This window comes from Aquarana catesbeiana, linkage group LG10 (genome assembly GCF_042186555.1).
Source record: "Aquarana catesbeiana isolate 2022-GZ linkage group LG10, ASM4218655v1, whole genome shotgun sequence".
Taxonomy (NCBI): Eukaryota; Metazoa; Chordata; class Amphibia; order Anura; family Ranidae; genus Aquarana; species Aquarana catesbeiana.
In genome coordinates, this window is record NC_133333.1 from 75,391,866 (window position 1) to 75,404,877 (window position 13,012).

A 13,012-nucleotide genomic window follows, 5' to 3' on the forward strand; every position below is an offset into this window, starting at 1 on the left:
ATCACCGAGCGGTATAACACACCGTAACAGCTAACACTGAAACAGTCACCGCTCTGCTCATTGTCTTACAGCCCCGCCTCCTCCTAACCACGCACCTGTGATAGACAGAACGCGGGTCCAATGTGGGGATGCTTTTGTGTCTATCACAGGCGCGGGGTTAGGAGGAGGAGGGGCTGTGCGAGAATGATCAGAGCGGAGACAGTTTCAATGTCAGCTATTACGGCGTATTTTACCGCTCTGCGATCCTGGCTCTCCTCTAACTCATCATGATCCGGCCGCCCTCTCACTTCCTCCTCCCTGGCAAGGCTGCAATGGGGGCACAGTGAGGCTGCTATTTGGGGCACAGTGATGCTGCAATTTGGGGTACAGTGAGGCTGCAATGGGTGCACAGTGATGCTGCAATCTGGGGCACAGTGATTCTGCAATTTGGGGCATAGTGAGGCTGCAATTTGGGGCACAGTGAGGCTGCAATTTGGGGCACAGTGAGGCTGCAATGGGGGCACAGTGAGGCTGCTATTTGGGGCACAGTGAGGCTGCAATGGGGGCACAGTAAATAGGGGCACAGTGAGGCTGCAATTTGGGGCACAGTGAGGCTGCAATTTGGGGCACAGTGAGGCTGCTATTTGGGGCACAGTGAGGCTGCAATTTGGGGCACAGTGAGGCTGCAATTTGGGGCACAGTGAGGCTGCAATTTGGGGCACAGTGAGGCTGCAATGGTGGCACAATGAATGGGGGGCACAGTGAGGCTGCAATTTGGGGCACAGTGAGGCTGCAATTTGGGGCACAGTGAGGCTGCAACGGTGAGGCTGCAATGGGGGCACGGTGAGGCTGCAATGGGGGCACGGTGAGGCTGCAATGGGGGCACGGTGAGGCTGCAATGGGGGCACGGTGAGGCTGCAATGTTGGGCACAGTGAGGCTGCAATGATGGGCACAAGTGACCCTGCATTGATGGGCACAAGTGAGCCTGCATTGATGGGCACAAGTGAGCCTGCATTGATGGGCACTGGTGAGGCTGTGCTGAGGGGAACTGATAAAGTTGTTGTTAATATTTATTTTTGTAACTTAATGCTGCATAAAATATTTAAGTGTCATTTCATGAGATAATTTATGATGGCGTGATTAGGGGCGGGGCAGGGTAAGGGTTGGACAGGGTAAGGGTTGGGTGGGGCAATTGGAGGCAAGTAACCCTTGAGACCTGGCTAGACCCAAAATCCAAGGAGTCCCTTCAGGTGTTCTAGGCGCATAAATTACACATTTAATTTCCCGACTACCTATCACATTTTTGGAGGCCCGGAAACACCAGGACAGTGGAAACACCTATAAAATGACCCCATTTTAGAGAGCAAACACTCAAAGATACTTTCTGAAAGGCATAGTGAGTGTTTTGAAAATGTTAATGGGTATTTGGAAAACAAGGAAAGAAAATTAAAATGTACTTTTTATACACAAAATTGTCAATTAATAAGATATTTCTAACACAGCATATGCATACTTAAAATTACACCCCAAAACACATTCTGCTACTTCTTCTGAGTATGGAAATACCACATGTGTGAGACTTTTTCACAGCCCAGCCAGAGGGTGCGCAGCCTAGTTGTCTGTACTCATGTGAGTGTCTCTGGTTGGTTGCCCAGCCAAATAAAGAGGCCATAAATCGAAGGAGCACCTTCAGGCTAGATAGCATAGATTACACATCTAATAAGGATTAGACACTGTAACTGGTGTGATAAGAAAAACAAGACCTAAGGCCTGAGTGGGACTTTAAATGAGGCAATACTAACATTTACCTCCATCCCCAATGCGTTTGAACAAAAAGCTGTGGTCTCAGTTCACCTTACCCTAATAATCTATTTTTACAGATAAGCTTTGGCAAGCACTCACATTGTGAACCGGTCACACTATCAACCATCTATACCCCAATTGAAATCTGGTATCTTTTCTATTTTGGTGGTTAGTTTCAAAGCCGTGTTTCCAGTGGTACAGTCTCAGCTCCCAGGAACAGCATCTCCTGCAGTGCCATCTACCATTAATATCATCACCAGTCGTACCCATATGTTATAGATAGGTGAGAGTGTTTGGGACATTTTGTTCCCCCTCTTTCTTTCTTTTTTGCCTTATTTTTTATTATTATCTTTTATATTTTTCCTTTGGCATTTTTTATTATAGATACCTCTAAAATCATGCATCTGCTCCTGACGAGTGGTAATGTAGCCACGAAACGCGTAGAGATTTTTTACGATGCTACGTCACAGTTTTTAGGCCCCATTTCTACTATATTGAAGTCTATTAGTACGAACCAATTCTTCTTTGCTACTATACCTACATGCTACCATTACAATTGCAGTTTACATACCATAAGTCTATTATCATGTATTAAGATGTCGAGACAAGTGCCTTATATTATGTATTGTTCGGGTTTTTTATATTGAGACCTAATACTATATTACCATGCACATTATGTTGAGACATTTGTTTTATCATGAATTATCTAGGAATGTTATTTATTCAATGAGATTCAATATTATATTATATGATTGTATATCTTTTATTATCCTTTATGTGTATGTATACCTTTTGCAATAAATTATTATGTTTTACATGGATTGGCTCGTCTGACTTAGTTATGTGCTTCATATAAAGTCCCACCAATTATTTTTCCTTTTTTTGTTCAAACGCATTGGGGATGGAGGTAAATGTTAGTATTGCCTCATTTAAAGTCCCACTCAGGCCTTAGGTCTTGTTTTTCTTAAAAGTTCCGGGGATGGAAGCACATAACTAAACCATTAACTATCTTTCTTATTATTTGTGACTTGTACATGCCAAGACGTTTCTTTTTCTCTCATTGGGAACAGCTCTGTTAGATGGGGTTGGGCTTTGCATTGTTGTTCCCGGGAGCTGCGACTCGCACCGGGGCTCCCTCTCCACCCCCCATTAGGGGGCGGGGTGATGCGCTCGCTGCGAGTCGACGCCACGCCCACATGTTCAGCGGGTGACGTCATTTGTGACGCTGCGCCGCTGACATGCGTCTCCATCTGCGTGCTCCGCGAGGGAATTTGGGCGCCAAACGCCGGGCCGGTTCATAAGCTCGGGTGTTGGCGCTACCCCTCCCTCTTCACGCTGCGTGACGTTGCCGGTTCTCATTGGTCTGCGGCTGATATTTAGTACCTTACACGCCCTCTGTTACACTTCAGTCTGCACCATCAGGTAACACATTTTTGCACCTCTGGATTTTCTATGTTGGTTTCCCAAAATCTTCCAAGGTAAATAGGTATTCTCTTTTTCACTAACTATTCTACTTTATACACAACTTCATCCTCACGACATATCTTTGGTCACTTGAAACCTCTCTTTTTTCTCCATTTATTCTTTCTCTTTCTCACACCTATGGACTTTTCCCTTACATACACACACTAGGTCGCATTCTATCCAATACATTAGCTGTGGTCTCAGTTCACCTTACCCTAATAATCTATTTTTACAGATAAGCTTTGGCAAGCACTCACATTGTGAACCGGTCACACTATCAACCATCTATACCCCGATTGAAATCTGGTATCTTTTCTATTTTGGTGGTTAGTTTCAAAGCCGTGTTTCCAGTGGTACCGTCTCAGCTCCCGGGAACAGCATCTCCTGCAGTGCCATCTACCATTAATATCATCACCAGTCGTACCCATATGTTAAAGATAGGTGAGAGTGTTTGGGACATTTTTGTTCCCCCTCTTTCTTTCTTTTTTGCCTTATTTTTTATTATTATCTCTTATATTTTTCCTTTGGCATTTTTTATTATAGATACCTCTAAAATCATGCATCTGCTCCTGACGAGTGGTAATGTAGCCACGAAACGCGTAGAGCTTTTTTACGATGCTACGTCACAGTTTTTAGGCCCCATTTCTACTATATTGAAGTCTATTAGTACGAACCAATTCTTCTTTGCTACTATACCTACATGCTACCATTACAATTGCAGTTTACATACCATAAGTCTATTATCATGTATTAAGATGTCGAGACAAGTGCCTTATATTATGTATTGTTCGGGTTTTTTATATTGAGACCTAATACTATATTACCATGCACATTATGTTGAGACATTTGTTTTATCATGAATTATCTAGGAATGTTATTTATTCAATGAGATTCAATATTATATGATTGTATATCTTTTATTATCCTTTATGTGTATGTATACCTTTTGCAATAAATTATTATGTTTTACATGGATTGGCTCGTCTGACTTAGTTATGTGCTTCATATAAAGTCCCACCAATTATTTTTCCTGTAACTGGTGTGATGGTGATCAATGACACTGTAACTGTTGTGGCAGTGATCAGAGACACTGTAACTGGTGTGGTGGGGATTAGGGACAATATGACTGGTGTGGAGGTGATCAGGGACACTGAAACTAGTGTGGCAGTTAAGGGACAATGGGATAGATTTATTAAAACTGGAGCACTCAGAATCTGGTGCAGCTGTGCATAATAGCCAATCAGCTTGTTCAATTAAGCTTTGGCAATTAAACCTTGAAAGGTGACTGGTTTCTGTGCAGAGCTGCACCAAATTTTGCACTCTCCAGTTTTAGTAAATTCCCCCAATATGACTGGTGTGGATATGCTGTGCCTTTGTGTTATGGCAGGGCAGCTCTCTGCCAGAACACACTGATTAGTGCTCGCAGCCTTTGTCTGCAAGCGATGATCTTTGCTGAACTTACGAACAAGTTGAACTTACAAGTGAACTCCCGGAACAGACCTTGTTCATAAGTAGGGGACTAAAGGGACTAAAACACACTATGAGAAAATTGTAATAAAAATTCAGAACGAGGCACGATCATTTGATTTTTGTATAGTGTTTAAACAACTTTCAACATCCGATTCTGACTTTGCAAACTAAAAATTCCGAAGGGACAAACGCAATTTTTTTTTCACGGACGTTCAACAGAACGAACTATTTTAATTTAATGTGTACTGTTTTCGTATGATTTTCGTATGAGAAAAATCAGATATGAAAAACTGCACATGATCAGAGACAATAAATAACAAAAAAATCCTTTTACAAGAATTTTTGTACATTATTTCTATCCTCGGTTCCGACTTGCTGTGAAACAAAGAAAAACAATAGTTTGCCCGATTTTCTTATTCAATACAGTAAAGGTGGGTACACACTATAACAGTTTTCCTGAAATATTTTATCTTAGCAAAGCTGTGTTTATAGTAATACAGTTATTATGGTTTAAAAAAAAAGACATAGGTCCATCAAGTACAACTAACAGAAAAAAAATTTACAATTAATCAAAAACCTCTATAAACAAAACCCTATAACCACAGTTGATCCAGAAGAAGGCACAAACCCCTATGGTCTTATTTGATCCAACAGGAAAAAAAAATCTTCTTGCTCCGCTAAGACAAGTGAATAGTTCTTAGATCAACAACAATCTTTGTCATTACTTATAAATGGTTATAACCAGTTACAATCTGTGCATTTAGAAATGCAAAGAAGTGACACTATTTTGGATATTTATAAACTTTATTTTTGGGTGAAGTAATGGAAAATCATGATTGATGTCTTTGGATATTTACAGATTTGTGAACACTCTTGGACACTTATGCTTGTATATATTGTTGATTATTACATGATTGCTTTTGAAAGTGGCACTATTTGGGATTATTTTGGAGTGTGTTTCGGGTTTCGCTGTATTATAAATATTTTTCTATTAGCACTTTTTTTTTCAAATCTAGTTTTTGTTTCATAGCTGTACTTTGGCAGGCCAATCTAAATTAGAACTCTTCTATAACCCAACATATAAATTCAAAAAACCATAGCAGAATGGACCTGGCAAGTGTGAAGGGTCCTTTAAAGTCAAAACACCTACATATCACATTCAAAACAGATGACGCATTGATAGGAAAAATGAATAAAGGTTATATTTTTAACCCCAACCCAACCTTTAGGTAAAAGCAATCACCTCCAGCACACAGCAAACATACAATGGACGGGTGTGTGTGTTTCTGTGCCTGAGATAAATATAGCTTTTAAGCAGCAATAAAAGCAGACATGTCATTCCACAATCAGGTGTTTTACAAAGTAACGTCTTAATATTTAACTAACTGGTCAGCAGTGCCTTGCCCACAGGTTTCTGAAATGGGATTTGAATTACACTTAACACATTTTTTTCTGAGGCAGTAAAATGTATTGTGAATGGGCTTTTGGTCCCCATAAAGATCACATTGCTCCTGTCATTTTAGGCTATGTTCACAATGGACGTAAAAAAAATTTATAAGCGTTTTTTATTTACAGATCTGAATGCAGCTGCATTGTTTTCAATGGAGACATTCACACAGATGCGTAAACATGCACTTCATTTAGATCTCTAACACAAAATTGTTGTCTGAGGACATTCTATTAATACAATAATGACAGTATAATTTTACGACTTTAAAAAACAGATCTAAAGGCAAGTATCATTTACTTAGGCACTTCTTTATCAGTAAAATGTCTATGGCTCTGCAAATCTAGCCTTAAGCCAGCCATACAGTATCTCACAAAAGTAAGTACACCCCTCACATTTTTGTAAATTTTTTTTTATTATAGCTTTTCATGTAACATCACTGAGGAAATGATACTTTGCTACAATGTAAAGTAGTGAGTGTACAGCTTGTATAACAGTGTAAATTTGTTGTCCCCTGAAAATAACAACATGCAGCCATTAATGTCTAAACCACTGGTAACAAAAGTGAGTAGTACTCCTAAATGAAAATCTACAAATTGGGCCCAGTTAGCCACTTTACCTCCCTGGTGTCATGTGACTCTTTAGTGTTACAAGGTCTTAGGTGTGAATGCGGAGCAGGTGTGTTAAATTTGGTGTTATCGCTCTCACTCTCTCATACTGGTCACTGGAAGTTCAACATGGCACCTCATGGCAAAGAATTCTCTAATGATCTGAAAAAAAGAATTGTTGCTCTACATAAAGATGGCCTAGGCTATAAGAAGATTGCCAAGACCCTGAAACTGAGCTGCAGCATGGTGGCCAAGAACATACAGCGGTTTAACAGGACAGGTTCCACTCAGAACATGCCTCGCCATGTTCGACCAAAGAAGTTGAGTGCACGTGCTCATCATCATATTTAGAGGTTGTCTTTCGGAAATAAACATATGAGTGCTGCCAGCATTGCTGTAGAGGTTGAAGGGGTGGGGAGTCAGCCTGTCAGTGCTCAGACCATACACTGCACACTGCATCAAATTGGTCTGCATGGCTGTCATCCCAGATGGAAGCCTCTTCTAAAGATGATGCACAAGAAAGCCTGCAAACAGTTTGCTGAAGACAAGCAGACTAAGGACATGGATTACTGGAACCATGTTCTGTGGTTTGATGAGACCAAGATAAACGTATTTGTTTCAGATGGTGTCAAGCGTTTGTGGCGGCAACCAGGTAAGGAGTACAAAGACAAGTGTCTTGCCTACAGTCAAGCATGGTGGTGGGAGTGTCATGGTCTGGGGCTGCATGAATGCTGCCAACACTGGGGAGCTACAGTTTATTGAGGGAACCATGAATGCCAACATGTACTGTGACATACTGAAGCACAACATAATCCCCTCCCCTCTGAGACTGGGCTGCAGGGAAGTATTCCAACATGATAACGACCCTAAACACACCTCCAAGTCGATCACTGTCTTGCTAAAGAAGCTGAGGATAAAGGTGATGGACTGGCCAAGCATGTCTCCAGACCTAAACCCTATTGAGCATCTGTGGGGCATCCTCAAAATGGAAGGTGAAGGAGCGCAAGGTCTTTAACATTCACCAGCTCTGTGATGTGGTCATGGAGGAGTGGAAGAGGACTCCAGTGGCAACCTGTGACGCTCTGGTGAACTCCATGCCCAAGAGGGTTAAGGCAGTGCTGGAAAATAATGGTGGCCACACAAAATATTGACTTAGGGGTGTACTCACTTTTGTTGCCAGCGGTTTAGACATTAATGGCTGTATGTTAAGTTATTTTGAGGGGACAAAAAATGTACACTGTTATACAAGCTGTACACTCACTACTTTACATTGTAGCAAAGTGTCATTTCTTCAGTGTTGTCACATGAAAAGATATAATAAAATATTTACAAAAATGTGAGGGGTGTACTCACTTTTTTGAGATATTGTATGTGGATCAGAATTTGGCCTCTTCAGCAGGGACTAGCCAAATTTTGATCCATGTATGGGCAGGCTGGTTGTACACAAGTCGATCAGTGCCACTGGCTATAGCCAGCAACACTGATCATTGTATTCTGATGGCAGGCTAGGCTCCCCACTGTCAGAATACAATAGCTCAATGGGAGGGATTCCCCCATCCACAGTGAGTGTGTGGACGGGGGAATTGGATCATTTTTTTTTCATTCAACCCACAGGTCAACTCATGGGCTGCCTTTAGGGTTGCCACCTCATCCCTTTAAAACCGAACACATATGAATTACACAGGTTCTGAGGCTAATTTTATCCAGATAAGGCACCATGTGAGTTTAAATAACCACCTGAACCTGCATAATTAATATGTGTTCGGTTTTAAAGGGATGGGGTGGCAACCCTAGCTGCCTTAGAGCGAGAAAAAAGGCAAATCTGAAATGTGGTTACTAGAGCCAACAGAGACATTTTCTTTTTATGTATGTAACTTATACATAGGATGTTCTGGGTGTAAAAAAAGAGAACCATGAAGTGCAAACAAAATAAAAGTAATAGTATATGAAACATAGGACTCTCAATACACAAAAATCATCATATCAAAAAGCATAGTGTAAAAGAAATATGATAGAAAACAGATTAATTCCAGTTATCTTTTTTAAGTGAATAAAGCAGAACATGATTTAAGCTTGTCCAGTTGTTAAATACTGCAAACCAGGCAGTTAAATGTAAGTAAGTGCAAATGACAGTAACTAAATTCTGGGTAGTTTGCTACTATAATAGCTGGAGAGCTGTGCTGCAATCAACAGAGAACATTTAAAGTGCTTCTTACCAGTAATAGAAAGCCTGGCTTGATTCGCCCAAAGACGATGTAGTGAAACGCCATTGGCACATAAAGGAGACTAGTCAGTCAGTATCACCTGTGAGGCTTGGTGTAAGACTAGCTACACCTGTACACCTGTTCTGCTCAGATTCTGCTTCTCAGAAAAGCTTTCAGATTTTTGCTGAACCTGTCACTCTGGCATAGTTGCACGGACTGAAGTTGAAACTTGTCAGATCTTTGAACTTTACAGATACAGCAACAGGGAAGTGAGAGTCACAAATCAATTGTAGAAGCTGTTAGACAATTCCCTCCTCTCCAAGGCAGGACTTTAACCTCTTATTCTTCTGTTTTTATAGGCCACCTCCCTCACTTAGTAGGAAGTTACATCCTACTGTGTTTTATAACAGCGTGAAGAGCAAATAGAGTGAGCAAAAGAAGTATTGTATTCACCTTGCAGAAAAAAAAATATGCTGATAATAGGTGAAAATCAGGATGAGTACCTGTATGCTACTTTCTTCATTTTTCTTTTAACTTTTTTTTTTTTTTATGACTAAAGCCAAGCTATTCATGACTCATAAATACATGGCCCCTTTATGTCTGCCTGCTCTGATGTGGTTTGTTACCTCACACCACGCCATGAAGTGGTTTGTGAAGCCCCTTTCACACAGGTGTCATCCGTTCAGTCTCGTTTCTTTTCAAAGAAAAAGCAGATTCATTTTATGTCAGTTTGCACATCCATTTTCAGTTCAGTTTACCCTTCAGTTTAGTTTACATCAGTTTATATCAGTCTACATCCATTTTTGCATCCGTTTTTTCTTAGTTATTGCAGAGACCAATAAGAGGTGACAGAACTATGAACTAAAAATGTTTCTTGCCTAAAAATGGACATAAACAGATGCTGCTAAGGTTTTGATAGTGTGAATTGGCTCTACCTCTGGGAGATCCTGGCTGGTTTTGGCCTGGGTGATGTTTGTTAACTGGGTGAAGATTCTATATTCGGCCCCTAGGGCGAGACTTCGTATTAACAACACTCTATCCCAGTCCTTTGCATTATACAGGTGCACTCGGCAGGGGTGCCCGTTGTCGCCCCTGTTGTTTGCCCTTGCGGTGAAACCTTTGGCTATATTAATCCATGGTTCCTCTGAGATAGCAGGATTCCATAGAGGCCTCTCGGAGGAAAAGATATCTCTTTACGCCAATGATGCCCTTTACCTAGGAGATACGAATACCTCTATGCGGGTGCTAATGGCCCTTATACCCAGGTTTGGAGGATTCTCTGGCTTCTCAATAAATTGGTCCAAATCCATTCTGATGCCCCTAGATTCCGTGACTAAACCCATGCCCCAGGAGGCAAGACAAATTACTATCGCCACTTCATTTAGATATTTGGGGGTCGTGGTGACTCCAGACACTTCCAAATACCTTGAACTAAATTTGAGCCCCTTATTAGATAAACAAAGAGAAAAGTCCCTTAGCTGGTGCAAGCTTCCCCTATCAGTTGTAGGGAGAGTAAACTTAATAAAAATGATTTGGGCTCCGCAATTATTGTATGTCACTCAGAAATCTCCCATGGGGATTTCTAACAAATGGTTCAAGAGAATAGATACACAGGTGCGAAATCTCATTTGGAAGCGCAAAGGAGCCAGAATTAGTTTAACTACCCTACAATATAGTAAAGATAGAGGAGGTCTAGCGGTACCGCATCCCAAGCTATATTTTTTGGCCTCTCAAATGCAGCAGTTCACGGGGTGGGAGAGTGATGACGCCTTAGACGATCCCATAGTACGTCTAGTGGTCCAAACCAACCTGGACTTGAAAGCCAGCTCCCATCTGGAAATGGATCTTCCTGGTTTGCCCCCGAATTCACCGATGGCGGGTCTCCTTAGGAAAGTGTGGGGGGCAGTCCAGGATGCACTAAAGGTTGAAGGCCCCTTAGGATTCACCCCTTTGGGATAAGCCAAGATACCCAGAACTCAATAAACTATAGGGATTCACCTTATGGAAACTTAAGGGAATCTGTTTTTTCTCACAGGTATATGTAGGAAATGTATTGAAATCTTTTGCACAGCTCTGCTCAGAATTCACACTCCCCACTAGATGCTTCTTGCAGTATTTACAACTCCGACATGCCCTACAGGCTCAGGGTCAGGTAAGCTCCGTGTCAGTGACCTCCTCCCCGCTTCTAAGGGAGCTGCTACATGCGACTGTCAGAAGGGGACAGATTTCTACAATCTTTTCAGAATTGTTGTCCTCCAATCAGGACCATGCTTCCTTGAAATGTAGAGCTAAATGGACCACAGACATTGGAGAGATTGATGGTGATCAATGGGACATGGCATTGGAATCAATCCCAATTGTCTCCATTTCGGCCTCCCATAGGTCGTCGCAGCTGTTTATTCTGCATAGAATCGGACACCAACAACACTGTTTGCATGGGGCCTGAGGGATACACCCTTATACTCAAAATGTAAAAATACACCAGGCGGACCTCGTCCACATACTGTGGCGGTGCCCAAAGCTCTATAGGTATTGGACTGAGGTCACACAGACCTTATCCCGATTGGCGCAGGTACCAGTGCCCTCCACTCCTCTGGTGTGTCTATTGGGCGCGATTGATGAGGAGATGTACAAGAGGGGAATGTACATTATGCTTACTAGACTACTATATCTGGCTAGAAAACTCAAAGCTAGACACTGGATGGCGCCTACTGTACCAACGGGGAAACAATGGATTGGATATGTGAACTCACTCTTAATTAGGGAACAACTGGCATACCGCCATAGAAACGCTGTGAACAAATTTGAAGTCGTCTGGGAGCCATGGCTATATGATCCAGCTCTTGCGCCCCCCCCCCCCCCCAACTTGTAATGGATAGATTGCTACAAATTTAATTCAGAAAAATGAGAAGCAAATGGAGGGAGGGGTTGAAAGGAGAGGGGAAGGGAAAACAGTTAAAGGTTTTAGGTTTGGTACGTTAAACACTTGTTAAGTAATATCCGCTAGCAAAAAGAAAGAAAAAGACAGTGTTTTAATGCGCAAGTTGTTTAACCATAGTGCTAAAAGTTTGCTTGAAAAGCTATGGAATGGTGCAGAGCAACATATACAGCTGTGTTTGAGGTTATGCTGTGTATATTTCTGACGGATTGTAACTATATTCAGCCTTATTGCAGTTTGAATTGTATTTGTATGATTATTTTCTGCATCAGCAAACTAAAAAAATGTTTTGATTAAAAAAAAATGGACATAAACAACTCATTTAAAAAAACAGCCCTCAACGGGCATAAATATAGCTGGATGTAAACGGATGATCATCCATTTATATCCGCCCACCCATAGACACACATTGTGGTTCAGTCTGGATACATCTGAAAAACTGACAGACAGATCTAGAATGAAGGCCTGTGTGAAAGAGGCCTTAATGCGCTCTGTATTAGGCTACAAAATGCATCTTGCCAGGATCACTGCAGGTAATCACTGGCTGTGCAAACAGTCATGAATAGTCTCCTTACTGCTAAGCAGATCTATTTTACCACGCTCTTTAACACCTTTTCATTCAGTCCCTGTCAACTCTTCTCTACCTTCAACTCTCTTCTTCACCTTCCAGCCACTAAATCACTCACTGCCCAGGAGATTGACAATCACTTCAAAAATAAGATAATAACTAATAATAAGATAATATAAGATAATAATAATTAAAACCCCACATGCACTAGTCACCCCCATCCTTAAAAAGCCCTCACAAGAACCCACCAATCTATGCCCCATCTCCTTACTCCCCTTTCCCTCCAAAATCCTTGAACGTCTGTTCTACAACGGACTGAGTGACCATCTGGCTGGGAACAAAACTTCTTGATCATCTTCAGTCCAGATTTTGCCCTCAACGCTCTACAGAAACTGATCTCTTTAAACTCACAACTTATCTACTAACGGCTAAATCCAATGGACACTATTCTGTACTCCTACTCCTGGCCTTTAACACAGTGGACCACTCCCTCCTCCTTAAAAAACTAGACTCCTTTGGTCTCTGTGACT

The 13,012-nt window shown here is 41.5% G+C and overlaps 1 protein-coding gene across 2 annotated transcripts in view; it reads right to left on the reverse strand.

Annotated features, from left to right (window-relative positions):
* LOC141110735 (receptor-type tyrosine-protein phosphatase H-like) overlaps positions 1–9,310 on the reverse strand; it is a 788,595-nt gene extending 779,285 nt beyond the window's left edge. For both annotated transcript variants that reach the window (XM_073602293.1, XM_073602291.1), the window contains exon 1: positions 8,989–9,310. In XM_073602293.1, the coding sequence (XP_073458394.1) occupies positions 8,989–9,042 (54 nt within the window). In that variant the 5' untranslated portion in view covers positions 9,043–9,310. The remainder of the gene's footprint in view (positions 1–8,988) is intronic.
* Positions 9,311–13,012: the final 3,702 nt, after the last annotated feature.